General features: G+C 58.6%; 2 protein-coding genes across 11 annotated transcripts in view; one reads left to right on the forward strand and one right to left on the reverse strand.

Moving 5' to 3' along the window:
• RAI1 (retinoic acid induced 1) overlaps positions 1-6978 on the forward strand; it is a 114341-nt gene extending 107363 nt beyond the window's left edge. For all 3 annotated transcript variants that reach the window (XM_037019571.2, XM_037019570.2, XM_017647150.3), the window contains 3 exons: positions 317-410; positions 5079-5128; positions 5496-6978. In XM_037019571.2, coding sequence (XP_036875466.1) covers positions 317-410; positions 5079-5128; positions 5496-5510 — 159 coding nt within the window. In that variant the 3' untranslated portion in view covers positions 5511-6978. The remainder of the gene's footprint in view (positions 1-316; positions 411-5078; positions 5129-5495) is intronic.
• Positions 6979-7572: 594 nt separating this feature from the next.
• SREBF1 (sterol regulatory element binding transcription factor 1) lies at positions 7573-27761 on the reverse strand. 8 transcript variants are annotated; one of them, XM_017647158.3, is made up of 20 exons: positions 27520-27761; positions 17190-17288; positions 15245-15676; positions 14743-14888; positions 14521-14658; positions 14218-14439; positions 13444-13558; positions 12994-13205; positions 12568-12760; positions 12259-12437; positions 11706-11967; positions 11461-11627; positions 11101-11269; positions 10478-10586; positions 10091-10200; positions 9841-9973; positions 9505-9670; positions 8860-9060; positions 8643-8754; positions 7573-8349 (listed from the first exon to the last, which is right to left on the reverse strand). In XM_017647158.3, the coding sequence occupies exons 1-20, from the start codon at positions 27608-27610 to the stop codon at positions 8123-8125; spliced, it is 3483 nt and encodes a 1160-aa protein (XP_017502647.2). In that variant the 5' UTR covers positions 27611-27761; the 3' UTR covers positions 7573-8122. The 8 variants fall into 8 exon arrangements, with proteins under 8 accessions (XP_017502647.2, XP_017502641.2, XP_017502642.2 ...); XM_017647152.3 differs by lacking the exon at positions 17190-17288; XM_017647153.3 differs by lacking the exon at positions 27520-27761 and having other exon boundaries at positions 17190-17325.
• Positions 27762-27848: the final 87 nt, after the last annotated feature.

Raw genomic sequence — 27848 nt, forward strand, 5'->3', positions numbered from 1 at the left:
CACCACTATCCCCTGGTGGAGGCACAGAGACTGACCGTCAGTGAAGGTCGCTCAGTGCAGTGGCCTGTGCGATGCCCAGACCCATGTGCTCATCCAAGAGGCGGTCATTTCCTTGCCTCAAGAGGGTTCCCCCATCCCAGGCGCTGCCACAGAATCGACCCTGTGGGCATTTGCACCCCCACCAAGCTTCCTTCCAGTTGATTTTCAGGGACAGTTTTTGGGAAATGAGGGGGCAGCCACATGGGACCCGTCTGTGAAGCCCATGTGCTGGGCCCCTTGGCCACAGACTCATGCATCTTCCCTCTCTCCTCACCAGACTTGTTCCAGCTGCCAAGAAGCCGGGGCCACCATCGGGTGCTGTCACAAGGGGTGCATCCACACCTACCATTACCCATGTGCCAGCGATGCAGGTAAGAGGCGGCCGGAGGGGACAGGAAGGCTCTGGAGCCTGTCCAAGCTGCCCAGGGGGACCCTGGGTGCAGTTCCTGGAACCCTGCCCCCTTGATCTCTCAGCCTCCTTCCTCTCCTGCCCCAGCGATTCCTTACCTCTTCATCTCTCTCCCTACCTGGACCTGTACTGGCAATGCTAGGGACCTGGAGATGAAACAGTCCCCAGCTACCTACTTGAGGAATGCCCAGGGCCATAAATTACAGGATGGAGAGCTGTTTGAGAGGCTGTCATTGCCAAGGTTGTTAGGGTGGAGAGGATCTCAGGCCTCAGAGAGGAAGGGGTTCTGGGGATGGGCCTTTGAAGGCTGAATAGAAGTTTATTGGGTAGAGAATAAGGGAAAGGATATATTTCAACAACAAAAGCTCAATGAGATGGGAGGAGATGAGGTTCAAAACAGACTGAGGCACAAAGCCACAGGGAACATTTGAAGGTTTTAAGCAGGACAGTGGGGTCTGGGAACAGGACCAGGCTTCCCCTGCATCCTTTCCCCCCATTATCTCCTGTCACTCACACATTCATTTGTTCCATGGGCATTTATTGAGCACGTACTAGCGGCAGGCTCACAGAAGGACTGATGGCCTGGGCCAGAGTGCCCCGGGATCCCTAGACCTCATTGGCCAGCCTCAGAGACATTCCTTATTTCATTGAAAGAAGGATATTGCTTATGGTAGAATTTTAGTCATTGATAAGGGCAGTATTTTAGGGGACTTTAGAGGAAGTTTGGGTGTGGATTCAAACCCTGGTGGCATTCGTAATGTGTGGACTTGGGCAAGTCCGTGATGTCTCAGCATTCAGTTCCCCCTCTGTAAAACGGAGATGGTAATCCCTTCTTTCCGCAGCTTTGGAGCAGGAGTGAACGAGTGGATGCTGCCCAGGAGGCACAGCCCCAGCCCTGTTCTGGGGCCAGCTCTCGGACCTGTCCCCCTCCCCCTGCTCCCCTGGCCTCCCTCCTCTGGCCTGGTGAGGTCACCATGTCCCTGCCTCAGGTGACAGAGCGGAGATGTCTCCCAGCAGGACCCCCCCACCGTTCCCTGCTCCCTGCCTGCCTGTGTGGTCCTTGGCCAGCGTCAGCCCCTGTTGGTGCCCCCAGGAGTACACACGGGTCTCTGAGCGGTGACAGTCCTTGGCAAGAGCCGTGCTGTGAGCACTGCAGGGAGGGCTGCCTGGAGCGGGGACATGGGGGCTCTTGCTGGCTCCACCCTCCCACTTGCTGAGCAGCATGAGCCAGATTTCATGTGGACTCAGCCACTTAACCATACACGCGGCCTTACCCCCAGTAACAGCCACCACAAGGCACATCCTGCTTTCTGAAGTAATTCAGCACCCTCTCTGTGCCAGGCCCTGCATCTGGCCCCTGCACTATCTCCAGTTGCATCTTTACAGATAGGCTGCCACGCCCGTGGCTGTGCTGAGCACATGGACAGATGAAGGGCGTGACTCCCTGTGTGGCTTATTCCACATCTGGTGCTCTCTCTTCCACCCCAGCACTGTCTGGCCTCCCGGGGGGCTTACATTTGAGTGGAATAGACTGGAAAACTGTGATCCTTCCCCAAAATTATAGAGACCAGACAAGGAGAGAGTGTGTGCTGTGGGAGAATCTTCCTGTCAGATCTGGGGGTGATCCCAAAGGACTTCTAGGAGGAGGCAACATTGGAACCGGTCCTTGGAAGATCGGGGATGGGCAGCAGCTGCTAGGTGGTGAAGCATATACCAGGCTTGGAGTAATACAACTTCTGTTTCTGTTTCATATGAGGCCTAGGAAGGACTCCCCCATCAGCAATGCTGTAGGGCCCCAGAGATTGCAACAGAAAGGGTCCTGGAGGCAGTGAACATGATACCAACTGTCAGAGTGGGGTTTTTCAAAGAGCTGTCGAGCTCTGCAGCTGTCCAGGCATGACAGGAGGGCTGCCAGGTGCAGACAGAGGCTGCACGCCAGAGGCTTTGCTGGCACAGAATGCACAGGCCTTGGTGGAAGGCATGAGGGAGGGAGGCGTTGAGCCATACCCCACTTTCCCATTGGGGGGGCCAGTCCAAGGCAGGCAAGGGTGTGTGGGTAGTGTATTAGCTGCTGCTGCTTAGCTACAGGTTCTTCTGTGCCCTGCTTTGTGGCTTAAACACCAGTCCCTCCTTTTCCTCCTGAGGGCCTGGGTTGGATGGCAGGCTCTGCCCCTCTGGCCTGGTGTGGCTGGCCTCGCACAGGTGGCTGTGGCCAGCGGCCAGGTCAGCTGAGGCAGGGTGATGATCTCAGGGCCCCAGCTAGGCAGCTCCTCTCTGCTCCATGTGGTCTCTCATCACCCACAGGCCTAGGCCTGGGACCACGCAGCTGACCAGGCCTAGTCCCTGTCCAGCCCAGGCTCACAGGGTGGGAGTGCGTGCCCCCTCTTTTCTGAACTGGAGAAGCTTCAGAGCCACATTGCAAGGGATGGGGTTCAGGTCGGGGGCTTGGAGCCATTTCAGCAATCCGTCCACCACACACGGCAGCTTCCCTGTGGACAGGTTGCATTTGAGGCCTGTGCAAACACAAGGGGAACTGTCCCAGCTGAGCTCAGGACAGAGACCCACTGGCAACCAGCTCAAGGGGTTGTCAGAGCCCTGGATTGAATGGTGTGCAAGGAGCAGGCACCACCATCGAACAGCTGGCAGAGGAGGAGGGGGTGGAGCACTGAGCAGCCAGGGAGCTGCAGCCAGAAAAGGTGGGAGAACCAGAAGGCCTGGCAGCCAAAGGTGAGGGAAGACAGGGCTTCTGGCAGCAGGGCGGGCTGGCTGCAGCTCCTCTGGCCAGGCAGCAGGGGTGAATGGAGGACCGGAGCTGGGCAGGCCCATCCCGTGTCTGGCAGGCAGGAGCCCCAGGCCTTTGGCAGCACCTTGCTCCCACCCAGCCAACCCTTGGGGCTGCCAGTGGGGGTCTGAGGGGCTCTCCAGGCATCTGGGCTAAGCCCTCAGAACCCAGGGCACCTGGGGTCCCCCCTCTGCACTCCCTGGCCACCCGTGCTTACTAACCCTGTCCCCACCCTGTGTGGAGCAAGCACCGTGCCTGGGCTGAGCAGGGCCTGGGAGGGTTGGCTGAGGCCCACATGCCACAGTGTCCTGTCGGCCTGTCCACACGCAGGCACCAGGGCCTCTCTGCCAGCTAGGTCCCAGGTGCTCCAGGTGCAGACACCAGGAGGCGGCCAGGACGCGGAGGCCTGGCCCTTCCTCACGGCTCCCTCCCCACTCCAGTGTGGGTGCTGGGGGGCTGCTGAGCAAGCTGGCTTCAGAAGTGGCATCCCCCTACCTTTCACTTCCAGAGACCTAAGCCTTTGACTGCAGGGCCTGCAGTTAGGTGGCGGGGGGACACTGTGTATGCAGTGGGCCTGGGGTTTTGGCCCAGTGCTCTTTTGAAAGTGTGAGCTCAGTCCCAGAACTGTGTCTGGCTTGCCTGAGCATTCGGAAGGGGAAAACCTGATGCCCCGTCTCCAGCCTCTGGACCTGAGTGCAGAAACTCATGGGCAGTTTTCAGGCCTGAGGCCCCCAGCTTCTAGCAGGAGTAGGGTAGAGAAAGGGGGAGACAGCCTGTGAGAGGCCTGGAGCCTTCCCAGCCCTGCTCTCATGTTTGCAGATCTGCTTCTGCCTCCCCACCCTGCCTACTCGCCACCATGCTGTCCCAGTGCCACAGCACAAAGCCACTGCCAGCAGCCTCAGCCTCAGTGTGAGCAGGAGTAATGTGCTGGAAGGAGAGCACTTGCTTGGCCAGCTGGGCCTCCAGCTATTTGTGGGTTTGGGATTTGTTCAGAACAATGATCAAGGAGGCATAAGAGGGAGGGAGATGAGCTGGAAGGGGACTAGGGGGTAGTGGGTGGGGACTCCAGGGCCTCCCTAGGTGGCAGCAGAGTGGGAACCTACTGAGACATCAGTGTACCCCTGGGCCGTGGCAGGCATTCAGGACTGGCCATGCGTACTCATCCCCTCCTCTGCTCCTGGCTCAGTGCCCCGAGCTCTCAAATACCTGCTGGGATTCATTCAGACTGGAGACCTCAGTCCCCTCCTCCATGGCTGCTTCCCTCTCCAGGCCCCTGGAGGAACAAGCCTGTATCCTGAGTACCTACTGGGACCCGCACACATGCATGTGGTTCATATGCACAGTCCTCATCAGTCCCCACAATAGACACACAGTAGATAGCATGACACCCGTTTACAGATGCAGAGCCCAGGCCTCAGAGAAGTAGCTGGCTCAAATCCTGACCATGCCTGAGCAGCAAGGCCTCCTCCTAAGGGCTGACACGCATCCAGGAAAGAAGGTGAAGCTGGTGCCCAGAGCTGGCCTTCCAGTGGGGCAGAGACCACTAGGAGGTAGTGACAAGTATGGCCAAAATGCGGCAGGGGGATGGGGAGAGAGGCTGGGGAGGGGCCTGCTATGGGCCAGGGAGACGGAGTTCCAGGCACAGGTGAGCAGATGAGCCATGGGGCTGGAGGGCAGGTGGAGGCAGAGGGCCACTCAGCCCGGATGGAGTTTGAATGGCAGAGGATCTCAAGCAGGGGCTGACTGACTGAGCGGAGCCCCTGAAGCAGGGGGCAGAGGGCCCTCCCCTCCTGGCCCCTGAGATCACCTGTGACGGTCCTAACCAGCTGAAACTCTCTTTGGCCACAGGTTGCATTTTCATCGAAGAGAACTTTTCTTTGAAATGTCCCAAACATAAGGTAGGCAAGCACAAGCCTCCCCACTCACTGCCCACCTTCCAGCAAGGCCGTATTATTCGTGGTTAACCAGTGGCCTTTGGGGCAGGTGGACACACGCGGGTCCTAAAGACTGCTTTATAAACCAGGCAGCTCTTGATGGGGGCCATCCCAGTGGAGGACAGGGAGGGCAGGAAGGGGCACAGGATGGTGGGCACGGAGGCGAGGTGGCAGGGTGGGGGCTAGAGAAATGGAAAAGCCCGAGGCGGGGTCCGCGTGGGCAGCGGCTCAGGTTGAGACCGGGCCTCTCGCGGGGTGGAAACTAATTGACCTCTTAAGCCCATTCCCCCGTCGTCAGTGAAGGACTTGGCCGCCGCCTCCTCTCTTGCAGCGGCTGCCCTTGTAATACATCCCAACCGCCAGAGAAGCCTCCGGAGCCTGCCGCAGAAGAGGAGCCGCCTGCGCAGCTCCCGGGCCTTTGAGCTGCTCCCCGGCGCGGGTCCAGAGCCGATCCTTGATCCGGATTCCGGGTCTTGGATCTGGCCGCCTAGGGCAGAAACTCCGCGGTCCCGGGTTAGGAAGAAAACACGTTCCAGAGCCGCCTGCTCCAGGAACTGGACGACACTGGGCGTACCTGCCCATATTCCCGGGACTCTGTTTGGAGAGGGGGAACCTGCGGAGCTACCAGACTCCATGGGGCACCCAGGCCCGGGCAGGGTGGGAGAAGCCTTTAGCCTCGGGGCACGATTCTCGCCTGGAAGTTTCGAGAAGACATGGCACACATTCCACGTGGATGTTGCCGCCAGCCCCGTCGGTCGAGGCCCGCAGCTAGCATCCCGTGGGGTGGGGTAGGGTGGGGTCCAAAGGGCCCTGGAAGAGGCCGAGGGCGACTCCTGCCTCGTCGAACTTGGCGGTGGTTGGGGAGGGAGTCGAAGCCTTCCTGGAGAGGACTAGGCTGGCCAGGGACGAGGCCGAGGGCTTTGGAACAAATCATTTGGATCGCGCCTGAACACCCTTCCCACCCATCCTTTGCCAAAACTTTGGTGCGGTTTGACCAGAGCCAGGGGAGTGCGGGGCCTGGGCCCATGTTCAGGGGATGCAGGCTCCCCGGGTGTGGGCAGGACGGGGGGGGGGATATCCCTTTGGCTTCTGTTCGTCCCCTTCCCAGCTCTCGACCCCACCCCTGGAGTTCAGCCCGGGAGCTCAAAGGAAAGGAGTAGCGAACAGCGCACCTCCGGCGGTTACGTGATTATCCCTCTGCAGGGCCACCCCGTCAACGAGGACCGCAGCGCCCTCCCGGCACTGGGGCAGAGACAGCGCTAGATTCGTGTACAAACCTGTGTACCCCTCTATATATATGTTACATAGAATGTATATATGTTGGGAACATGCTCGCTTCTCCCGTGTGTCGCTGCTGTGCGTCGTGCACCCCTCAGCACGGGGTAATTGCCGGGTAGGGGTCTATGGGCGATGCCCCCCTTCCCCACGTAGCCACCACCGGCCCAGGCCACTCCCCTCCAGTTCGTCTGCCTGTCTGTCCGTGCCCTCAGCTCTGTCCACGCTTTGATAGGCCTGATGCAGCCCCCAGACCAGGCCACCCTAGCAACTTCCTGTACATACGACTGTAAAATGGTAAACGTGTGTATTATATCTGGCCTCGTTATATAGTGTATATATATGTATACATATACATATATATAATATATATGAAAGACTGTAAATGTTAAGACTAGTGTTCTTATTAGTATATTGCTTCACACTGAAGATTGTGTGTATCGAGCTGTTTCTAAAAGATGTTTATTTTCCTTAAGAGTAAAAAAACAGTCATTGCATTCAGAAAAAAAGTCAATAAAGATACAACGATTGTTTTGGAAGTCTGCAGCCCATGGATTCTGACCAGATTCTGCCAGGAGAGGGGACCAGGCTTTAGGTGGAGGGTGGGAAATGGTGGGAGCACACAAAATGGGGAGTCAGGATTCTGGTGGTTACTATAGAAAAAGACCCCCCACCCTCACCTGGCCATGGAGCCTCAAGGTTTCAGGTGGGGAGGGGCAAGGTTTCCTCCGGTGTGAGATGGGGGAAGGAGGGAGGCGAGACACCCCAGACAAATAAGAATGCCAGCTGTACCCCCTATCACAACTGACCCTTAAGAACACCGAGTCATCCACCCACATCTTCCTGGGAGCTGATGGGGTAGAAACTGGGAGGTGAGAAGGAACAACTAAAGCCATAACCACCCTAAAGTGTAAGGGCTGATACTGCCCAACCCTGCTGCTCAGAGACCAGTGGGATTCAGGTGAGCTGGATACTATCACCAGAGTAGGTCCTACTGCCAGGCCTCCATAACCCTGGATCAGGGAAATGTCACACCTTGTGGTGGGTGGGGGTGGGGAGCCTCTGCCTGGGTGCTGGGAAATGGCCCACAAGAGCTGAAACACACACCCTCTCCCCAAAGAACAAAACCCAGATTATAAATAATTTTGTTTTTTTATTCTCTGTACAAAACTTATCAACCTATGAAAATAAAGTTTGCAGAAGAATAAAGTAACACTTGGGTCTCAGGCCAAGACGCTGGCACGCCCTGATCTACTTATGCACAGGTCTCCGGAAAGGAAGAGGTGCCAGGGAGCTAGGACCCCTTGCTGGGCAGGAAAGTCAATGCGGCCCCCTTCAGCACAGTGAACTGTACCTCTCTCTATACAGGAGAGAAAAGCGACAGGGTGTCTGCCAAGCCAGGAGGTGACTGACACCAGCCAGCCCGGGCCCTGCAATCCCCTGATCGGCCACCAGAGACCAGCACCATCCTGACCGCCACTAGTAGGGTTAGGGAGCAGGTGGAGGTGGTGGGGTCACGCCCCCTGCAGCCTCCCAGGTCACGAGGCGAAAGCCCCAGAGGGTCTCCCATCCCCGTGGAGTCAGTGGAGTCCGTGGGTGGACCGTGGACACTGCGGGCTCCAGGGCTGCTTTGGCACCGCATTCAGGCGGAAGGGCGCTGAAGTGGGTGCCACCGGCGGGGATTTAGCTGGAGGTGACTGTGGTCCCGCCGCCCAGGCGCATGAGCATCTGCTGGCAGTCGTGCAGCAGTCGGCGATCGCCAAGCTTCTCGAGCGTGCGCGCAGCCTCGGCCAGCATGCCTACACGCTGCCCTGGTGCCGATAGGAAGCCAGGTGGCAGGTAGCAGGAGGCGAGGAGCAAGGCCTCTGCATGCTCCCGCCGGGTGGGCCTCGGCTCCAGATCTGCCGCACCTACGCAGAAGGGGCGGTGTAAGGGGCGGGCCACACAGGGCAGGATCCTACTGCAGTCTCAGGTACACAGGTGGGGCCTTGGATGCCTCCCCAGAGCCTGTCCCACAGACCAGACTCAGGAACGCAGGTGCAACAGTCCCTATCCAAAATGGCAGTGGCCCCACTAGATGTTTCCATCAGGTCTCCACCACAAAGACCCTTGGTCTCTTTTAAACACAGCGTCCATCACACCCTGTCGGGCCCTTCCCGCCTGGGCCCAAAGCCCCATACCCCTGCAGGACTGCACCTCTCACCTCCCTTGCTACAGGGGCCTGCCCTCCGCCTCAGACTGCGGTCCAGGAGCTGGTGTGTCCGCGTGGGGCTGGCCCCTGCCATCAGCCGGGCTGTGGCCTCATGCAGAAACACCTGGGCAGAAGGGCAAGAGTTGGGGCTCAGGCCAAATCCCCCACTCTCCCCCCACACCTCTGCCTTAAGTCCCCACTGGGAGGTAAGGGGCCCGTGAGCACTCACCCTCCGCATGGCAGGCCGGAAGTTCTGTGCCAGACGCCTCAGGCCACTCAGGTCCCGCTGGAAGCCATGCAGCTCAAGGGCAGAGGCCTGGGCCCCACCACCCAGGCCCTGGGAAGCCTGGGCCAGTGCAGGAGGTTGCTGTTGTCGCCACAGGCTAGTACGCACCACAAGGAGCAGGTCACACAGGAAAAGCTGCATGGCCTAGGGGTGGTGGGCAGGGCACGGTGAGGGTCACAGGGGCTCCAGCTCTGGAGAGGGGGAGGTTGGGGGCCCGCAGTGCCCAGGGCCAGCTCCGGGCTGCACTGCCGAGGCACTGCGCCTGCCTCACACGCGCAATGCACCAGCAATGCACCGCGGGACCGCCCACCTCTCTGGGCCCCCACGCCTGCCACCTGCCATGAAGCAACCTCCAAAGAGGGCCCTGCCGCACAGCTCACCACACCCCTCCTGGCAGTGCAGAAACGGAGGCCAAAGGGGATGCGCCACTCTCCCATGGATACAAGCTTTAGCCAGAAAGCAAGGCCAGCTGGACCCCCCGTCCTGTGCAGCTAAGCTGACAGTCTTCTGTAGCCCAAGAGGGAATGTCCAGGGAATGCAAAGGCTGTGATTCCCCAGACCTGCCAGGCCCCTGGCCCAACCCCTTACCTTGTCAATGGAGCTGCCAGCTGGTGTCGTGGCAAGGCTATCCTGCATGTACCCACTGGCCTTCTCACAGATGGCCAGGCTGGCCGAGCCAGACTCTGCCTTCCCACGGCCCAGCAGGGAGCGGGCAGCCTTGAAGGAGTGCAGAGCTGCCCTAGGCAGGGGTCTCCTGTTGGAACCAAGGCAGAGGAGTGATGGTCAGACCAGGCCACAGGCTGTGACTGAGCTCCCTGCCGCTCTGGCTCGGACTTTCCGGGGAAGAAAGGGACCCAAGCACACAGAACAAAGGCTGGGAGGCTGCATGGTGCTGGGGGCCAGGAGAACCTGGCCTGAACTCACTCAGACTCCTGCAATGCACGCGGCAGGTGCTCCACCAGCGGGTAGAGCCGCTCAGCAGCCTCCTCATCGCGCCGCAGCCAGTGGATCACCACAGCCGTCAGCGAGGCCCACCACTTGGCCACAGGGTCTGTGCCTGCAGAGAATGGGGCGGGGGGGGCTCCCTGAGATGCAGTGACACCGCACCTGAAGCTGAGCTGATTCAGAGCTGGGACTGAGCAGGGAGTCACAGGGCAGGGGCCTGGGAGCTCACCAGTGGTAGCAGCCAAGCTGGAGCTGACAGAGAAACTGCAGGCAGGAGCCCCAGCGGCTTCACAACAGCTGTTCAGCAGCTGCAGGTACCCCAGGGCATCTGAGAAGCCCCTGTGTCAGGAGAGGGCTGGCTGTCAAGACAGGTGGCACTGGCCCTCCTCACCGCCCCACCAGAGCACAGCCCAGCCTCCTGGCTCTATGAAGTGCCACTGTCTCCTCCTACCAAGCTGGTGGGGAAACTGAGATCCCAAGAGGAACTGAGATGCACCTGAGGCCACAGAGTAGGTGCACGAAGCCTGGCTGGCCACCTACACAGGTCCCTGGACATAGCCATTCCCAGACTCCACCATGGAAGGTCCTTGCTTGGTGGGAGCTCAGGGACACTCACTTGTCCCCATCAGCTGATCCAGGGCTGGGACTGGGCTGGGCCACACAATTCAGTGCTCGCTCCAAGAGATGTTCACGGAAGAGCTGAGTCACCTGGGCCAGGGGGTCCACTGTGGGGAGGAGTAGGTGTGTGGGGTGGTGGGAAGGCCCCCCACCATATTCACCCCTCTACACTGAGGGCTCTTTCCTGGGCACATGGTGGGTTAGGCTCTGTGACAGATGAAAGCTGGTGGGCAAATCCTCCACCCTTGCCCTTGGATGGGATAACTGACCTAGGATAGTGCGATCTACTCGGTAACACGCCCTCCTCAGCTCTGTCCCTTCCCTGCCTGACCTCCTGGCAGCACACTGGGGTTGCCTGGGATCGCTGCCCAGATCAACCACCTGCCCCCAAACCCGTCTCCCCGCTCACTTCTGAAGAGCCCAAAGAGACAGAGATCCAGCAGGGCCTGCTTGTTCCCGCAGCCCCAGAGCAACAGTGGATGGTGGAGCAACAGGCCGGGATGGGCAGGGACATCAGAGATTCAGGGGACAAGGAACAGGACAGAAACAAAGATGAGGAATGGAAATGGGGGACAAAGGATGGGATGGGAACAGGGGTGAGACACAGGGGTGAGAGAGCACCTGGGTTCCTGGCCAAGCTGTACAGGCTCTCCCGTGGGGCACTGCACACAGCCCAGTCTCCATCCACAAAGAAACGGTGGCCCACAGGGTGGCAGATCCATTGCATGGCAAGAGGCACTGCACCACTCTGTGCCAGGCAGGCCTGGCGGGCACCACTCAGAAAGAAGCGCTGTGGGGGTGAGGGGAGGAGCTGGGCTGTCACACTGGACCAGGCAGGGCTCAGACCAAGACCCCAGCAGGGCCTGGAGCCCACCCATAACCAACTGCCTCATCTTGTGCAGCTCCCTGCCCAGGGAATATGGGTCAGAGCTACAAAGACAAGCCCCCAGCACCATTCCCACCAGCCCAACACACACTCACTGTCAGAAAATGCAAGGCCCTCGGGAGACTGGTCTTGACCCTCAGCGCAGCAGCCACATTGATCTCAGCCAGTGTCGCCACAGATACAGCATCTCCTGCACATTCCGCCAGGTTCAGGGCGCTCAGTGCCAGGTTGGTAGCAGAGAGGTGCCCGCCCGTGTACTTCCCTGGAAGATAGGCAGGCGTAAGGCTCGGGCATGTGCAGAGATGGCAGGAGCCCCATGGCCGCGCTTCGCACTCTGTACCCGTGGTGTGCAGCTGGTGCAGCTTGTGGTAGACAAGTGCCGCGTCCCGGGCGCTGGCATGGGCGTCCGCCTGCAGAGCACAGTCCCTCTGCAGACCCCCCGCCCGGCCTGCCAGCCAGCAGCCCACCCAGAGGTGCTGCAGCAGGTGGCGGATGAGGTTCCAGAGCAGGCTACAGGCCAGGTCCACATGGGAGGTGGGCAGCGGCCGGCCCAGTGCACGCAGGGCCAGCCACAGCTGCTGGGTGGCCTGGGCAAAGTCCCCCTGAGGACAGGGGTTTGCAGGTGAGGAAAGCAGAGTCAGAGCTTCCAGAGCCCACAGCACCCATCTAGCTCTGAAGAACCCCCCAACCCGGGCTCCCCACTGTGACCTCAGCGTCCCCCAGCAGCACTGGGCTGGACGCCCAGGAGTCAGTGGGAGTCTGAGGGGTAGATAAGGGTGGGCAGATTCATAGTGCCCATGAGGCAGGGAAGAGGAGGGGAGCCCAGCACCTGCCCAGGGGCCACCAGGGCACTCCCCCCACCCACCCCCCTTTCCCCGGGGGCTGCCCCTTACCCGGGCCAGGTCCAGGTCAGCCTGCTTGCGATGCCTCCAGAAGTGCACTGCAGGGCCTGAGTGGGGCCGTGTGACTGGCTCTCCATAGACGAAGAGGAATGCCAAGGAGACCAACACCAGCAGCCCATTCATCAGCCAGACCAGTGGGGGCAGCAGCCACAGGGCCCAACCAGGACCACCTGGGGACAAACAGATGGGCTGGGGACACAGCTCCCAGGAAGCCCTGAGCCCAAGCCCACAGGCCATGTCCTACACCTGAGTTCCCCTTCCCACCTCTCCCCCAAAGAAGCCCGTGCTGGCCTGTCTTACCTCTCCCCTCCATGCCCAGCATGTTGCGCCCAGGACTATGGTAGATGCTGGTGGCACCTGAGGGGCCAGGGGCACCCCAACTGCCCAGCAGGGAGGCCAAGGGATTGCAGGAGAGACAGAGGAAGACAAGAGTGCACAGGGCCAGGCGGGAGCGGTCCAGCATGCCCCGGCTGTGGGGGGACGTCAGCTTCACCTGGTGGGGATGGCAGGGTGATGAGGACAGCAGGAGTGGCCCAGAGCGCATTGCTCAGGGAAGGGTGGATGGGCACCCAACCAGCCTTACTAGCGGCCCCACATGGCTCCAGCCTCAGTTTTTCTGTCTATAAAATGGGAGGTGGGATACATTAGGGATCTATTTGTGACCCAGTCCTGGCGTTCAGAGGCTATCACTGGGAGACAGGTAGAGGCCATATGGCAGGGCCCAACCTGGCTGTCCTCAAAGACTGGGCTGTCAGGCTCCGAGTCACTGCCACTGCCACCACTCCTGCCGCCAAGGGACAAGGGACTGCTCTGGGAGGGTGAGCCTGCGTCCGAGGGCGGTGGGCTCAGTGTGTCCACCACCTCGGGCTTCGTGCTTCCCATGGGCACATCTGTGTTTCCTCCATTGCCACAGGCTGACACGAGCTCCTTCAATGATTCTGCAGGCCAGAACAAAGCAGGGCTGGGGGTGAAGGCTAGACACCATACCCCTAATCAGTTGGGGCCCTGGGAGGAGGGGCACTGGGAGTTGGCCCAGCTCCTGGGGACCTGGTTATAGCCAAAGGAGAAACTAAGGGTTAGGTCAGGACTTAAGGTGAGCCCAGGTGGGGCCAGAATGAAGAGCAGGGCAAGGCTGGAGGCCAGGCCAGAGCCAGGGGCAGGGAGGCCAGGACGCACTGCTTTCGTGGGCAGCAGTGCGCAGACTCAGGTTCTCCTGCTTGAGTTTCTGGTTGCTCAGCTGTAGGAAGCGGATGTAATCGATGGCCTTGCGCAAGACAGCAGATTTATTCAGCTGCAGGGGGCAGGAGGGAGATAGCACAAGGGCCTGTGAGGCTCGGCAAGTGGGCGCTGAAGCAAGGGGGGCCGGACTGCTTTGAAACAGGCTGCCTCAGGGCCTGGTACTTGCTGTTCCTCTGTGTGAGGTGTTCCTTGTAGAGGAACTAACTTGTAGAATCTAACTCCCAAGATGGGTGTAAGGACTGGTATATAAAATGCCTACAACAGTGTCTGGCCAACTGCTGTTATTATTACTGTCCTCATGCCTCACACTCCCTTACCTCTTTCAGGTCTTTGCTGATACATCCTTTGGGAGGACTTGCCTGCCTACCTGTTCCAGATTTACAGCTCTTATCACCCCTCTTCCTGCTTTACTGCCCCCCACAGCACTACCCTGTCTGGCTGCTTTAACACATACTTATCCTGTTTATTGCTCCCCCCTCAACCAGAACCTTAGTTTCTCAACAGCAGGATTTTTGTGTCTGCTCACGGCTGTATGCCCAGTGCCTGGCACACAGAGGGCCCACAGGTTTATCTGTATGAACAGCCAGGACCAAGGAGGCCGCAGCCCATGGCCCGACTGTCCAGACTCAGGCCCGATCCGTCTCTTCCTTCCAGCTGCCTCCTTTCCCCAGGGCTGCCTTGGTCCATGCCTCTGCAGGCCATTGCCCGCACCTTTGCCTCAGTGCCCACCACCAGGTCCTTGAGCTCGACGATCTTGTCATTGATGGAGGAGCGGTAGCGTTTCTCAATGGCATTGTGGGCTGTGCGCTTCTCACCACGGCTCTGGGATGAGCCCAGCACCTTACCGCCAGCTGCCAGCCGGTTGATGGGAAGCTTGTCAGCATCCACTACCAGTGGCACTGTCGCCAGGATGGTTCCACCACTCACTAGGGCCTGCAGGGCCAGGCACCGGTTACCAGGCAGGCATTCATGTGTGCAGGCCCCATGCCCTTCCTCCATACCCATGCCACCTACCTGCAAGGGTCCTGTCTGCACAGCTGTGCCAGGGGCCATGGAACTGACACCTGCCGCCTGCATGGCAGCTCCTGTGTCTGCTTTCATGGTTGCCAGGAGCACTGAGTCTGCCTTGATGAAGTGGGGCTGCAGCAGAACCTGGCAGTGGGAGAGGTCTCAGCGATGAGCTGGTGGTCTGGGCCAGGGATGCCACCCCCCCAACGCCTGGCCAGACCCCCTCACCGGGACCTGCTGGATCTGTGAGGTCACAGTGGTTGTTCCAGGGGCCACACTCTGGACTTGGGTGTGCAAAGAGACGGGCGGGACCCCCGGAAGGGAAGCCAGTGGCAGGCCAGGCAGCGGCTGCGGGGTGCTCCCTGGAGGGGTCCCTGCAGAGAGGAAGGCTGGGGCTGTGGGCACAGGCTGCCCTCACTCACTTTCAACCTGCCCTCAGATTCTTATCACTGTGCCATCTTGGATAAGTCATTTTACCCCTTGTGGCCTAGCTGGGTGGCCTCTGCTTGGGGCTCTGATGCAAATATCTCTAGAAGGGCAGCCCTGACACGGAAGCAATGGCACAGTGGGAGGCAATGTGTAACCTGATCATGCTAACCCAAGTACTGCCTGAAACGGGGGTCTCAGGAACAACGACCAGATTTCTAAAGCCTGCAATTCCTCCACTAACACCGCAGCAGACCCTTCTCCCTGCGTTCCTGCTGCTCCCCTCCCTCCACATGCCTCTTACCTGTGGACAAGCCTCCAGCAGGGCTGGCATAGCCCAACATGGGAGCAGAGCTGAACTGCAGTGGGGCCGGTGCCGGAAAGCTCTGGGGCAGGAGGGCCCCCGGCAGGGGTTGTGTGGCCGGGGGCTGCAGGATGGTCAGTGGCACTGGCTCTTCCTTGATACCAGGCCCCGGGGAGAAGGCGGGCACAGATGGGTACATCTTCAGTGGGGAGGGGGCGGGCTGGGGAGGGGACAAGGGTGGAGGTATCGCCTTAGGACTCCCCAGAAAGCCTTCGAGTGGGGAGCTCATCGTGGCAGGAGGTGGGGACAAGCTGCCTGGGGAGCTGGCATCAGGACTGGCAGGGTCTGTGCCCGCTGCTCTGCCCCCAGCATAGGGTGGGTCAAACAGGCCTGGGAAGTCACTGTCTTGGTTGTTGATGAGCTGAAGCATGTCTGGGGAAAGAAGAGGCTGTGTGAGTGGCAGCAGGACAGAGGCAGGAGCCAACCCCTGCACATGGCATCACACACTTACACGCCCCCTGTTCACACTGCTGTATGTGCGCAGGCAATGCCACAGCAACAGAAAGCCACCCACATAAGCCTGTGCTCGCAGACACGCAGCCTTTCTTGGGCCCCTGTGCCATCTGGAGCAATGCCTGGTGCTGCACCTGTATCACACAGGCCTTGCAACTGGACAAGGTCAGTGCTTTGCTGGGCCAAGGCTCCAGGAGGCCCATTATCTTGCCCCACACCCAGGCAGAGACAGAACGGGGGCTCGGGCCCAAGACTGCTGACTTAGAGCCGCCATCGCCAGCCCATTCCTCTGTAGAACAGACTGAGGCTTAAGGCAGAGCCAGCTGCTGGCCACACGTGTGCCAGCCAGTGTGTCTCTGCGTGTTCTGGGCATGCCCCGACTCTGCGTGCAGCCAAGTAACCTCAGACCTGGCCATTCAGGGCTTCGGTTCCCCCTCTGTAAAAGTGAATTGAATGCTGTCTGACTCCTTCCTCCTCATTACAGACTGGAACACACTCCCTGCCGCAGACCCAGCCTGGCCAAAGACCCTCTCCCCCAGCTGGTGACAAGCAGCCTAGCTGTGTCAGCCTGGGGCCCTTTACTCCACTGGGAAAAGCCACCCACTTGGTCAAAGTGCTCTGTAGGACCCTTGAGCACAACCCTGGGTCCCCAAGATCTCCTGCCTGAGCTTCTGGCCCTGCCCACCACCGACCCGAGGTGGGGCCTCTTGCGGGACAGTTACCTCATCAGTACACTAAACATCGGTCCTTTTTTGACAAGACTTTGCCCGGCAGGGCTAGTTGCATGAGAGGACTTAACAGTGTCCGACTCCCTCCTATGGACAGGTGCCCGGGCAGAAAAGTTACTGCAGGAGGGAACCTCCCTATGGCCTCCAGACAGTACACAGTGGGGTGCCCCGCTCAGCCTCCTGGGTTCCCATATAGAAAGGCTCTGTGGGCCCTCCAGGTTTACACAGGTCAGAAAGGCACTTGCAGGACCTCCCAGTCCTCTCGCCCTGCTCATGAGCCCCTTTGATGGGGAAACTGAGACCTGGAAAGAAAAAACGTTGAAACCAGGACTAGGATCCTGGATTTGAACAGTCCAGGGCTCCACTGGCTGTCTTGGGAGCCCAAGATGCCCCCACAAACGGGGGCCCCTGGAAAAAACAAGAGCAACTGGCCTGCCTCCTTGCTTCTTCCCCCTGGGCTGCATCGGGTGAGCAGAGGATGTGGGAAGGCCACCCTCTCACTGCAAGCGTTGTGATAGGGGTAACTAATTAGGTTGGGGGAGTGGTCCGCTAATGCCCATGAGAGCTGGGGATGGTACCCCTCCGCTGGGGAGCTGCCACAGCCACAGCACACATCTACTGCCTGCTCCGAGGAAACAGGAATAGCGACCCCGAAGCGGAGATGGAGGCTCTGTAAAAAAGAGGAAGGGGTCCTCCAAAGGTACCTTCGAACGTGCATTCCATGGCTCCGCGGCCTGCGCCCGCCGCCCCCTCGGGGCACCCAGGCGACTGGCCAGCCCGTCCCCGCACCACGCCGACTGTACCTGGCCGCGTTTCTCCGCGCTTTAAAGCCCGCGGAGCGCCCCGCCCCGCCCCGCCCCGGCGGCCGCGCCCCCGCCCCTCCCCCCGGGGTCGCGGGCCAGGCATGGGGTGAGCGCGCGCGGCCAATCAGCAGCCGCACCTCCGCCACACTAGGCACCGCCCAGCCGCCGCCCCTCCCCCGACGACGGCTCAGCTCTGGTTTCACCCCACGGCGCTGAATGGGGCCGGGGTTACTCGCGGGCGCCGGCTCTGAACCCGCTCGGCGCCGACGTCCGCTGGGGTTACTGGCGGTCACCCGTGTCCCCGCCCCACCAGCTCTCCCAGCTCCGTGACCACCTCCGAGAAGTGCCGCGGAGTGGGCGCGGGACGGGGAAAGCCTGGGCGGGGAAGCCCCAACGCCCCGGAGCTCTGTATGCGAAATCACTGGCTGGCTGACACCAGATCCGGCCTCCAACGCTCCAAGTCTCGGTTTACTCCTCTAGAAAATGGGACAATCATATTTCCTGGCACGGATGGGCGAAGTAAAGGAGATAAAGGGTGCAGTGCTCAGTACCAAGAAGGGCTTAATTAAAGCTAAGGGCTGCCTGGTGGTGGGTGTGCCCCAGCAGCATGCCCACACCTACCCCATGGCCCCTGGTAACAGGTCACTGGCGAGAAACTGAAGCTCAGAATGGACAAGAGAAATCCCTACCCCAAATTACACATCCAGGTAATCCCTGTCTCCTGACTCCCAGCGCAGATGCCCCTTTGCAAAGGGGCCTGGGTCTGGGACAGGGCTAGGGGGTCGGTTAAGTCTGCCCTGTGCCCCAAACTCTCACAGCCCCGTGGCAGTCACCAGGAGATGCCGAACTCACTCAGGCAACCCATGCCCGGGGCCAGCTGGTGAGGAGGCAGGGGTGTCAGCCCCAGGGTGACAGACTCTGGGGTCTTCGAGGAGGCACCTAGGCCTACCTTCCCTCCTGTGTAAGGTCAAAATTCAAGACAGGTGAACAGAGCCTGGCCAGCAGCCCAGTTGCCAGCTTGGGCCATTTTGGCCAAGCAGACCACCAGCAAGGCCCGCCCCTCTCCCACTCCCAGCCTCCTGCAGCCCTGGAGGGCTGCCGGATCCTGGACAGGCAGCACAGCCCCTGAGCAGACGCAGAAGGGGAGCCGGAGTTCTGGCTCCATCGCTCCCCCGCTCTCTCAGCCTAAACCAGCGGACTGACCTAGTCCCCTCCCACATCCCAGATCCCCTTTTCCCAAGCCTTCTTCCCACAGCCTTTTAGGAGGAGCCAAAGACAAGAGAATTCTGTTCTAGCACTACCCCCGCCCCTCCTCAGCCTGGGGTGCTCCCACTCTCCACCAGGCCCCAGAATACAAAGTGAACCCTTGCTGATGGAAAGGCCCCGACCTCACCCAGGTAGCTTAGGACAGAAGACCCAAGGCCTGAATTCCAGGCACACAGTTCAAAAGCAGCCGCTCCGGGCTGTTCTTTCTTACTGTGTTTCCCAGTACCTGATACTCACCTGAGACCTTGCAGGGCCAGGGCCAGTCAGCCTACAATGTCACCTGGGCCCCCTCCTGTTACTGCCTTCCTTCACTCCCCACATTTTCTTGCCTCTTTTTGTTTTCAATTTCTCACCTCTTTGTACTCTGCCCCAACCTAACCAGTCTGAGCAGGTAAGAGGGAGAAGATAGTCACTCGCTGACCCTCTGTGTGTAGCCGGAGTCAGGAAAGGCTTCCAGAGGACTGGCCTTGGCAGAGGTCACAGGCTAAGCCAAGATGCAGCAAGGGGCTCGGGTGCCATGAGGCTCCTGGTGGCATAAGGAAGGGCCAACCATCCCCTGAACTCACAGCCTGACCAGCACCATATCTCACTCTCCCCTGGAGCCACTTTCTGCAGAGGTCTGGTACCAGGGCAGAGACCAGGGGTGGAAATTTGCGAGCAAGCCCACAGCCCCCTCCCAACCCAGGTTTGCAGCCAAGGGGGCCACCTTCCCTCTGCCCTCACTTGTTGTATAATCACAGGCAGGTCATGCCCCCTCTCTGAGTACTGGGCTCCCTCGGAAGGGAAGGCACAGGTGCACTCCCTGAGCACAGGGATGAGAGGTGCAAACTCTCCCCACCTCATCTTCCCGAGTGGAGTCCATATTCTTCCTTTTTCCTCTCCTCCCTCCTCTCTGGCCCTGATTCCATCAGGACCCAACAGGAAACCTGAAACTCCCCTCCTGTCCTCCCTAGCTCTACCTTCAGGCCTCTCTCTGAAGACAGATGTAGGGCACCCTTTTATTCATTGGCCTGTTTATCCTGTGAGGCCCTGATGGAAATCCTACGAGGGCCCATGCCACGCACCTGAAGGAGCCCAGCTCTGACCGTGACAGAAGCCCCCAGCCCATCCAACCCGCAGGAGGCTTTGCCCCTGATAAACTCTGCTTGCATTTCTCCAGGGTAGGTAGGGTGCTTACCACCTCCCCCACATGGCCTGGGCAAGAAGTCCAGATCTGTTCCTGACAATATCTACCACACTTTCCTAAGTGTCTACTGTGTGTCAGGCCTGTGCCAGGCACTGGGGTACAGGGACACAGCACAAAGGCTGTGTCATGGAGGAATGTGAGTACAGGTGGTGGTGAGCACCATGAGGAAACTGAGGCAGAATAACATCGTGAGGGCCACTGCAGATGAGCTGGTCAGGCAGGCCTCTCTCAGAAAGTGGCATCTCATTAGGGGACTGAATGAAATGAGAGCAGAAGGAATAGCCAGCGCAAAGGCCTTGAAGTGAGAGGAAGCTTGGTGTGATATCAAGACAGCACAGAGGTCAGTGTGGCTGGAGCAGTGGCAGCAAAAGGGGGATGGAGGTCAGCGAGGTAGCCAAGGAGATGTGATGCCAGTCCAGGTTTGTCTGTCACCTGAGCCAAGGACTGGGGAGGAAAGGGATCTGCCAACTGTCCCATGCAATGCAGATCACAAAGGTTGCACAATTGTGAAGAATGGTAAACAATATATAGCAGCCCCACCACACAGGAGAACATGGGACATGGCTCCTGGGACCCGAGTGTTCTGCCTCTGCCTGCTTAATGAAAGGCACAGACTGGAGACAGGGAGCTCACCCAGCACTCTAGGGAGCCATGGCTACTCCCTGCCTGCCTGCCATCCCTGCTGCTCCCACCAGCGCCTCCTTGATCCACCTGAGGACTTGGGTCAGCAGGTGCATGTGTTCCCAGCTGGTCATGTATGTAACAGGGGCGCAGGCTGCACTTCATGTGCTATAGGCTGCCGGGGGCACAAGTATGGGCCAGCTCTTTCTGGAATGGGTTGGACCCATGGGTGGAGCCCCAGATGAACCTGGGCTTCGGACCACTAAGTATACAAGGAAAATAAGGCTCAGAGGGAGGCCCCAGGCCCAAGGTCCCACAGCTCCCAAGCAGAGAATCTGGGACTCAAACCCAGGTCTGCCAACCCCAGAGTTCACACTCGTAAGCCCAAGCCTGCCAAGGACAGAAGCAGCCCTGAGCTCCAGCCTGGCTCTGCCTCAACTTGTTGTCAGCACTTCCTGTCAGGTCAGGAAGTACGTTCAGAATTAAAGAGAGGAGGCAGCACAAAGCTCTTTCAGGATCAGCTCTGGCCCTGCCTCTTCTCAGAGGCCCTCCTGACCACCCTCAGAGGCCAAGCCTTGGCTGAGAGCCCCTCAGGGCAGGGCCAAGGCCTGAACCAGCTCTGGGGCCCCAGCACCCCTCAGCACAGGGCTAAGCACCAGGGTCGGCGGATGTTTGTAGTGCCAGCCACCACCTACTGTGATCTCCAGCAATCTGAGTCCCACTGCTCAGCTTTCACCACACCTCTTTCCCTGTCCACTTTCTGAATGTATCACACTATTTAATGCCGCCATGCATTTGCTAGGCTGTTTCTTCTGCCAGGAATGCCCTTCTCACTATCCTCCATTCACCTGACAAACTCCTCCCACTCTTCTTTCAAAATTTGTCTGATGTCACTTTTTCAGATCCTCACTAATCTATGCCATTCCACAAGCTGGCTCCCAATTACTCAGACCAAGTGACCCTGAACATGACCTGTAAAATGGCTATTAAACAAGATGCTGGTCAGCACCAGTTCCGACATCCTGTCTCAGGTGAGGGCTCAGGGCACACACTTACCATCTGGCAGCTGAAGAATGGCCTGATACAGTGGCATTTTGGGGATAGTCCCCTGCTGCTGGGAAACTGTTCCTAGTCTAACAGTAGTGCTATTTCTTTAGTGCTTTTATAGTAGTGACATTTCTTATATATAAATTACAATACATCTACATCCCCCTGAAACCTGTTTTAAACCTGAAATGGGTGTGTTGGTTCAAAGGCAGTATGCCGTTAGAGCTGCCAGGCTGCCCTCTAGAAAAGATAAATGCCTTTATGGCCTCCCCTGCAATGTGTCCCATTTCCTCTTAACATCACCAGCACTGAGTTTTATCATTTTTATTTACTTTTGGTTGAGTCCCTGGAACTGTGTAAGGGGAACCTCAAAAGTGCTTTAATTTGCATTTCCAAGGCTTCCTTGAGGTGTTTATGCAGTGAACTATCAACTGTGGACAGAGACTCAGAGACACCTGCTTCATTCCGGCCCTCCTCTGCCAGCTAGAAAGTGCATTTCCTAGCAGGCTCTCCCTCCTGGGAAGCAATCCCTGCTAGACCTGGCTTCCCAGTTCCTTCTCATGGGTCTGCTGTTTCTTCAGCTCCTCAGCTTGCCACTGGGCCTGGGCCACACAGACTGGGCAGGAAGGAGGCTGTGATGAGGCAGGTGTCTCCAGGCCTCCATTCCTCATCTGTACACTGGGTGAGGAGGTGTCAACAGCATTTCTAAGGTTCCTACCAGCTTGTCTCTTTGTCTTTAATGGTGGCTTAGGACAGGGTGCTCCCTCCCAAGGGGTGAGGTGGGGGCTCCCCAGTGGCCTTACCCAGCCCCACCTTGTTGCCCATGCAGAGACCCAGAACCACCAAATGCCTGATGCTCAGAACTTGGAACCACCATCCATAGAAACTTCTAACACAGGCTTCTTGGATAATTGCTGCCAGCACTTATTTAATAAACATATTAGGTGCCAGGTCTTGGTTAAGCACTCTAACTGATGATGATAATACTAACGGGCCCTAGTTGAGAGCCTACTATGTGCCGTGTACTGCTTAAGCCCTTGACCTAAATAAGTTCATCAGATGCCCACAATTCCAAGAAGCTGGTTCCACTAGAATTCCCAGGACACTGATGAGAACCTAAAGGTCAGTGAGTTAGCCACTTGTCCATAGTCACCCAACAGGGGTGAATTTGAAGACTCTGTGCTCAGCCTTCCAGCTGCAGGGAAAATGGAACCCTGGAGCTGGGAAGGGACAGGCTCACTGGGACATAGCTGGGGGATCATGTGATGGGGGAAGCTTGAGCAGGGCTCCAGGTCAGGTGGGTCTCTCCAGGTCACAAATTCCCCCAGGTGGGATGGACCCCCAGCCCTGCCTCACTTCCCACCAAGTCCCAAAGCCCACAGGGAAACCACACACCCAGTGCCAGCCTCAAAGACCCCCGGCTTCCCAGGCAGCCCCAAGCCCGTTTCTAAAGGCTCTCTCCTTCCCTGACACAACCCCCTCTATGGGGCCTCCTGGGACATGGGTCTCACAGGTGTACAGTCCCAGTCAAGTTCTGGGGTCAAAGGGCACATCCACAGGGCCTGTGGCTGGCAGGAGACAAGCCCAGAGGTACTTCCTCTAGCCAGTGCAGCCATTCCCACCTGGGCTGTACCTGTTGGTGGGACAAAGTCCAGATCCCAGACCTCTGCCTGGTGGTGACCCCTGCCTGGTACTAACCAGGTCACTCAAGATGCTTGCATCTGGTGAAGTGACCATCCATCAGGCAGGAGGTAACTCCCAGCCACCTGCATGCCTGCCTCCCTGGACCCACTCCCAGCACATTTCTGTCCTTCCCTCTAACTCTGGCCCTTGGAGGCATGAGGGCTGGAGCCCCCAGGGGCTCAAGGGTAGCCAGTCTTACAGTCTCCATCTCCTGCTTTCCAGGGTAGGCCCTCGCAGTTCAGAGAGGGCAGGTGCTTCCCCAGGGAAAAAAGCGATGCATGCCCACACTGGGAGGTCTTTCTGCTTCCTGTCAGGCAGGCTGAATACCAAGGGGCAGGAAAGGGAGGGACCATGTCTGATAGGAGCAGCCTCTCTCAGGCTCTACCCGAGGGGCTCTGGGCATGGTGGGGAGGGGGCAGGACACCATTTTGGAGCACAGTGTGTCTGGGTCCTGATGTGGTGGGCCCTAGATGGATGAGAAATGTCACAGGAGGGGCTGGTTTGGCAAACCTGGCAAGTCTTGAATGCCACGCTAAGAAAAGGGAACTCAGAGCACTGGGGAGGCACGGCGGTTTGGGAACTGAGGAGTCACATGCCACGACTGGAAGCTGGGCAGTAAGCAGCCTCAAGCTGTGTTTTCTAAAGAGGGTCTGTGCTTGGTGGCACCAGGGAGAGAACAGGACCCGAGATACCACGGAGAGAGGCACTGGGTGGCAGAGTGGCCCCCAATGTGTTCTCTCCCCCAGTGCTGAACCAGAAAACAGCCAGACACCTGGGCTGGAGCCTGGGAGGCAAGGACCACTGTAGGTGACGTAGGTACCTTGGGAGGGACCCAGGGCCAGAAGAGGGCCAGGAAAGCACTGTCCAGGTGGGGTGGGGCAGAGAAGGGAAGGGTAGGTGAGACCCCAGGGGCCCCCCAGCCCAGCCATGCCCTTGTGATGTGGGGATCCCCCACCAGAACTTCAGCTCCCATTTGCCTATTCTGCACTTGGAGCCACATGCAAGATCTGCTTAACTAAATCAGGAGAAAGTGAAGACAGCCAGAGGCTTAACAATAACCCCCAGCACGCACACAGGACTGCTCTCCTGTTCTTTCCGCCACAGCCACAGGACCCCAGAGCACAGAGGAGCAAAAGGAGGCTCCTGGAGAAGACGGAACTCATGGCAGTCAGGGTGCACCGCAGCCAGGGAAGTGCCTTCACCCACAGATCCAAGGACTCGAGGTGGCAGATCCACCCTAAAACCTGGGCACATGACAGGGGGCTGGCCAAGGCAGGCGGCAGGGCTGGGTGGGGCTCAAAGCCCTTGGCAGGCTCCCTAGTGCCAGTCCTCAGTCTCATGATTCAAAGGCTGCTCTGGGCTGGGAAGGGGAGATGGCCGCATGGCTTCTGATGCGCTCCATGACCCACTCCAGGCCCCCAGAGCTTCACAGGGAGCAGCCCCCTGGGTTCCCTGCTTTATTTCTCACCACACCTATGCCTCTCTCAGGAGCCCAGGGTTAAAAGCATGGGCTCTGAAGCCCACAACCTGGGTTTGAATCCTGACTCTTGTCATGTTCTGGCTGTATGACCTTGAATAAGTCATTTAACCTCTCTGTGACCCAAGGCACTCATCTGTAAAGTGAAGATCATAAGGCTATCACTTGGGATTGTCAGGGACTCAGTGGTCAGCACAGTGCCTGGCATACAGTAAGTGCTCAATTAGTGCTCCTAGTCATGCTATGATCCTCCACCCCAGCTACCAAGAGGGAAATTCTGACACCCAAGTGTTGCATTGCCCTCCTCTGACCCAAGACTCCCCACTACCTCCAGGATCCAGTCCAGCTCCCCATTCTGGCACTGGAGGCTGTCCTGGCCCACCTCTCAAACCTTGTTCCTCTCAGGAGACCTGGACACCTTCAGGTGCTCTCCCCACCCACAAGTCTTTTCTCTCTAGACCTTCTCGAGCCTGCCCAGCTCCAAGGGCCTCAGACTATGGAACTAACAAGTATTCATCCAGGCAAAGACTGGTCGTGGGGTGTCCATTGCAGCACAACTTATGAAAATAAAACAACCTAGATGTGCATCCCTGGGGAACCAGGTAAACAAACCAGGAAACCTAATTGTGGTTTGCCTGCTGCCAAGCAATAAAGCCCGTTAGTCTGCTATGAGCCAGTAGGCGATACTCTGATTTATAAAAGCCTAGATCAGTGGTTGCCTGGGGCAAGGGGTTGGCTGGGAGCAGCTGTCAACAGCCCTGAGGATCTTACTGGGGTGATGATCACATAACCTGGTAAATTTATTAAAAATTCATTGAACTGTACCCTTAAAATAGGTAAATCTTATGGTAGCCAAGTTATATCTTAAAGTTTTTAAAAAGTGAATGACAAATGTGTATCCATTCCAAAAACATATGTACGTACACACACACAAGAAATAACCCCCACATAAATTAACAGGGCATATCTCTGGGTAGGTGACTTTAAGAAAGATTTTATTTTCTTCTCTTTGTTCACCTAAGCTAATTTTTCTGCAATGCGAAGACTAGCTGTGTAACTGGAGAAAGAACAGAAAGTTCATGCCCACCCTAGCAAGAGGCATCAACTGCCCCCTTTCTCTACCAGATGAGAGCTGGGGCCTAGTCTGATCTCCAATTGTCTCCACCCCTAATAGCTACTCAAATCTGGCCTTTGGGCTCTTGGGAGATGTTTCAGTGGGAAAGGTCTGTGCCAGACCTGTGGTCCTGACATACCTACTCTGATTTGATTATCCTACCTCCTGGGATGGGAAGCATTAGCAGCCAGAGGGGGAAATGACACTCAGAGGGTGGGAGGGCTTGGGCAGGAGGGCGTGAGTAGGGTCCTGACTCCACAGCCCAGGTCCTTGCCTTGTGGCACCCACTGGGCCCAGGATTTATGGAGGTGGTCACTGAGTCAGGCTTGGATCTCCCCGGGATCTTGGGTTTGGGGTTTGTCACTCCAGGATGCAGTGATGGGGAAGGCTGTTTCGGAAAGCCCCACCATCAGGATCTCTCCTCTCAGGCCCTCCACTACCCTAGCTTGGCCCTGGGGGAAGGCCAGCTGGTGAGGCCCCACGCCGGCAGCCAACTGGGCTGATCTTCAAGGCTGCATTAGGGCAGGAGTGGGTGGCTTAGCCGTGTCTGTTTTGCTAACCCCAAGACATGTCCATCCAGGCTGTGGGAGGTTTAAGTCCTGTGCTCTTGGCTTCCCTATCAACCAAGAGCAGCTTAGCAATGTTGCTCAAACTGCAGAGTGATTAGGGAGAGCAATCAGCTTCAGTTTGTGGTCTACAAAGTGGAGCAACAGCTGCACCCACGTCCCCACTCCCTTCTGTGTAACAGCCAGAGTGATACTTGAAAAAGTGTTAAGTAAGCAGGGCCACTGCTCCACTCCATTCCTTTCCCTTGCCCACAAGGGATTCCCCTTTTGCCTACCTTCCTCGCCCCACCGCCTGTGTATTCCTCTAAGTCCTCACACTCTGGTTTGCCTTTGCTGTGCCCTTGGCTGGGAAAACATCAGAGCTGACTCTCATATCTCGGCTCAAAAGTCGGCTCAGAGCAGTCTCGCGCCACGGCTCTACCCAGAGGAGCCCCACCACTGCCCCACACCAAGGTGCAACTACATATCCACTGGCGGGTTTCCTTGGGGATTTTTGTGCTCCCCAAAAAGGAGGAGAAAACACGAAAGCCTTTTCATCAGGGAAGTTAGCATAGATGTCAATTTCCTTTTCCTGTTTCCTTCTGCCTCATGTTTTTTGGCAGATGCACTTTTAGGTCTTCCCCTTCCTCGTTGGTATGATCTGAATGGCTTCGAGACCTGTTTTCCAGATCTGAGAACCTCCGAGAACCTCCAGGGTCTAGGACGGCGCCTGGTTTTCAGTAGATGCTCAATAAACGTGTGCCGAAGCGACGCCGGGTTCAGACTAGGGGAGCTGGCCCCTGGGGTGGGCGTGCGGAGGGGAGGGATGGGGGCGGGGCGCGCGGAAGTGCCGCGCGCCTGCGCAGGAAGTCCTGAGTCGAGCTGAACTCTCCGGCCGGAGGGAATGACCGTGAATAACCCCGTGCTGACGTCACGGCTGCAGCTGGGGCCGGCCTCGGCGACGCCCAGGTCCCAAGCTCTACCCGTTGCCTCCACGGGGCCGAGGACTCACTGGTCGCTCGGTGCGGGGCCCGGGGCGTCCGGAGGCGCACGTACCAGGTCCCTAGCCCCCAAGGGACCCGGCGCGGTGCGGCCCCAGACGCCAAGGCGGGCGCGGAGAGGCTCCGCGTGGACCGGACAACCGGGCCCTCGGCACGAAGCCCAAAGACGCGGTAAACCCCGCGCACACGGCACAGCCAGCACCGCACCCACGCCCCGCGCAGGCCGGGGAGACAAAACAGGAGCGCCGCCTGCGCGCCCGACTCGCGCGAAGCTCAGCAGCCCTGACGCACCTTCGATGTCAGTCAGCAGCGCCGCGTCCAGCTCGCAGGGCTCGCCCAGAGCCTGCTCCAAGGCCGCCTCGCAGAAGGTCGGCTCGTCCATGGCGCAGTCGCCTCCTCCGGGCGGCCCTCCGCACCCGCCGCCGCCGCGCACGGACTATCGCAGCGAGCGCTGCCTCCGCCGGTTCCGGCCTGCTGTCGCCGCCGCTCCGCGAGTTCCCGCACTACCTCGGTGGCCGCCCGGCGCCCGCGAAAAGTTCCTCGGAAACTGGGCTCCTCGGCCGCGGCTCTGCCGGGTGGGCGGGGCGGGGCGGGGTCCTGCACGAGAGGCCCCGCCCCAC

Source organism: Manis javanica, chromosome 4, assembly GCF_040802235.1.
Source record: "Manis javanica isolate MJ-LG chromosome 4, MJ_LKY, whole genome shotgun sequence".
Classification (NCBI taxonomy): domain Eukaryota; kingdom Metazoa; phylum Chordata; class Mammalia; order Pholidota; family Manidae; genus Manis; species Manis javanica.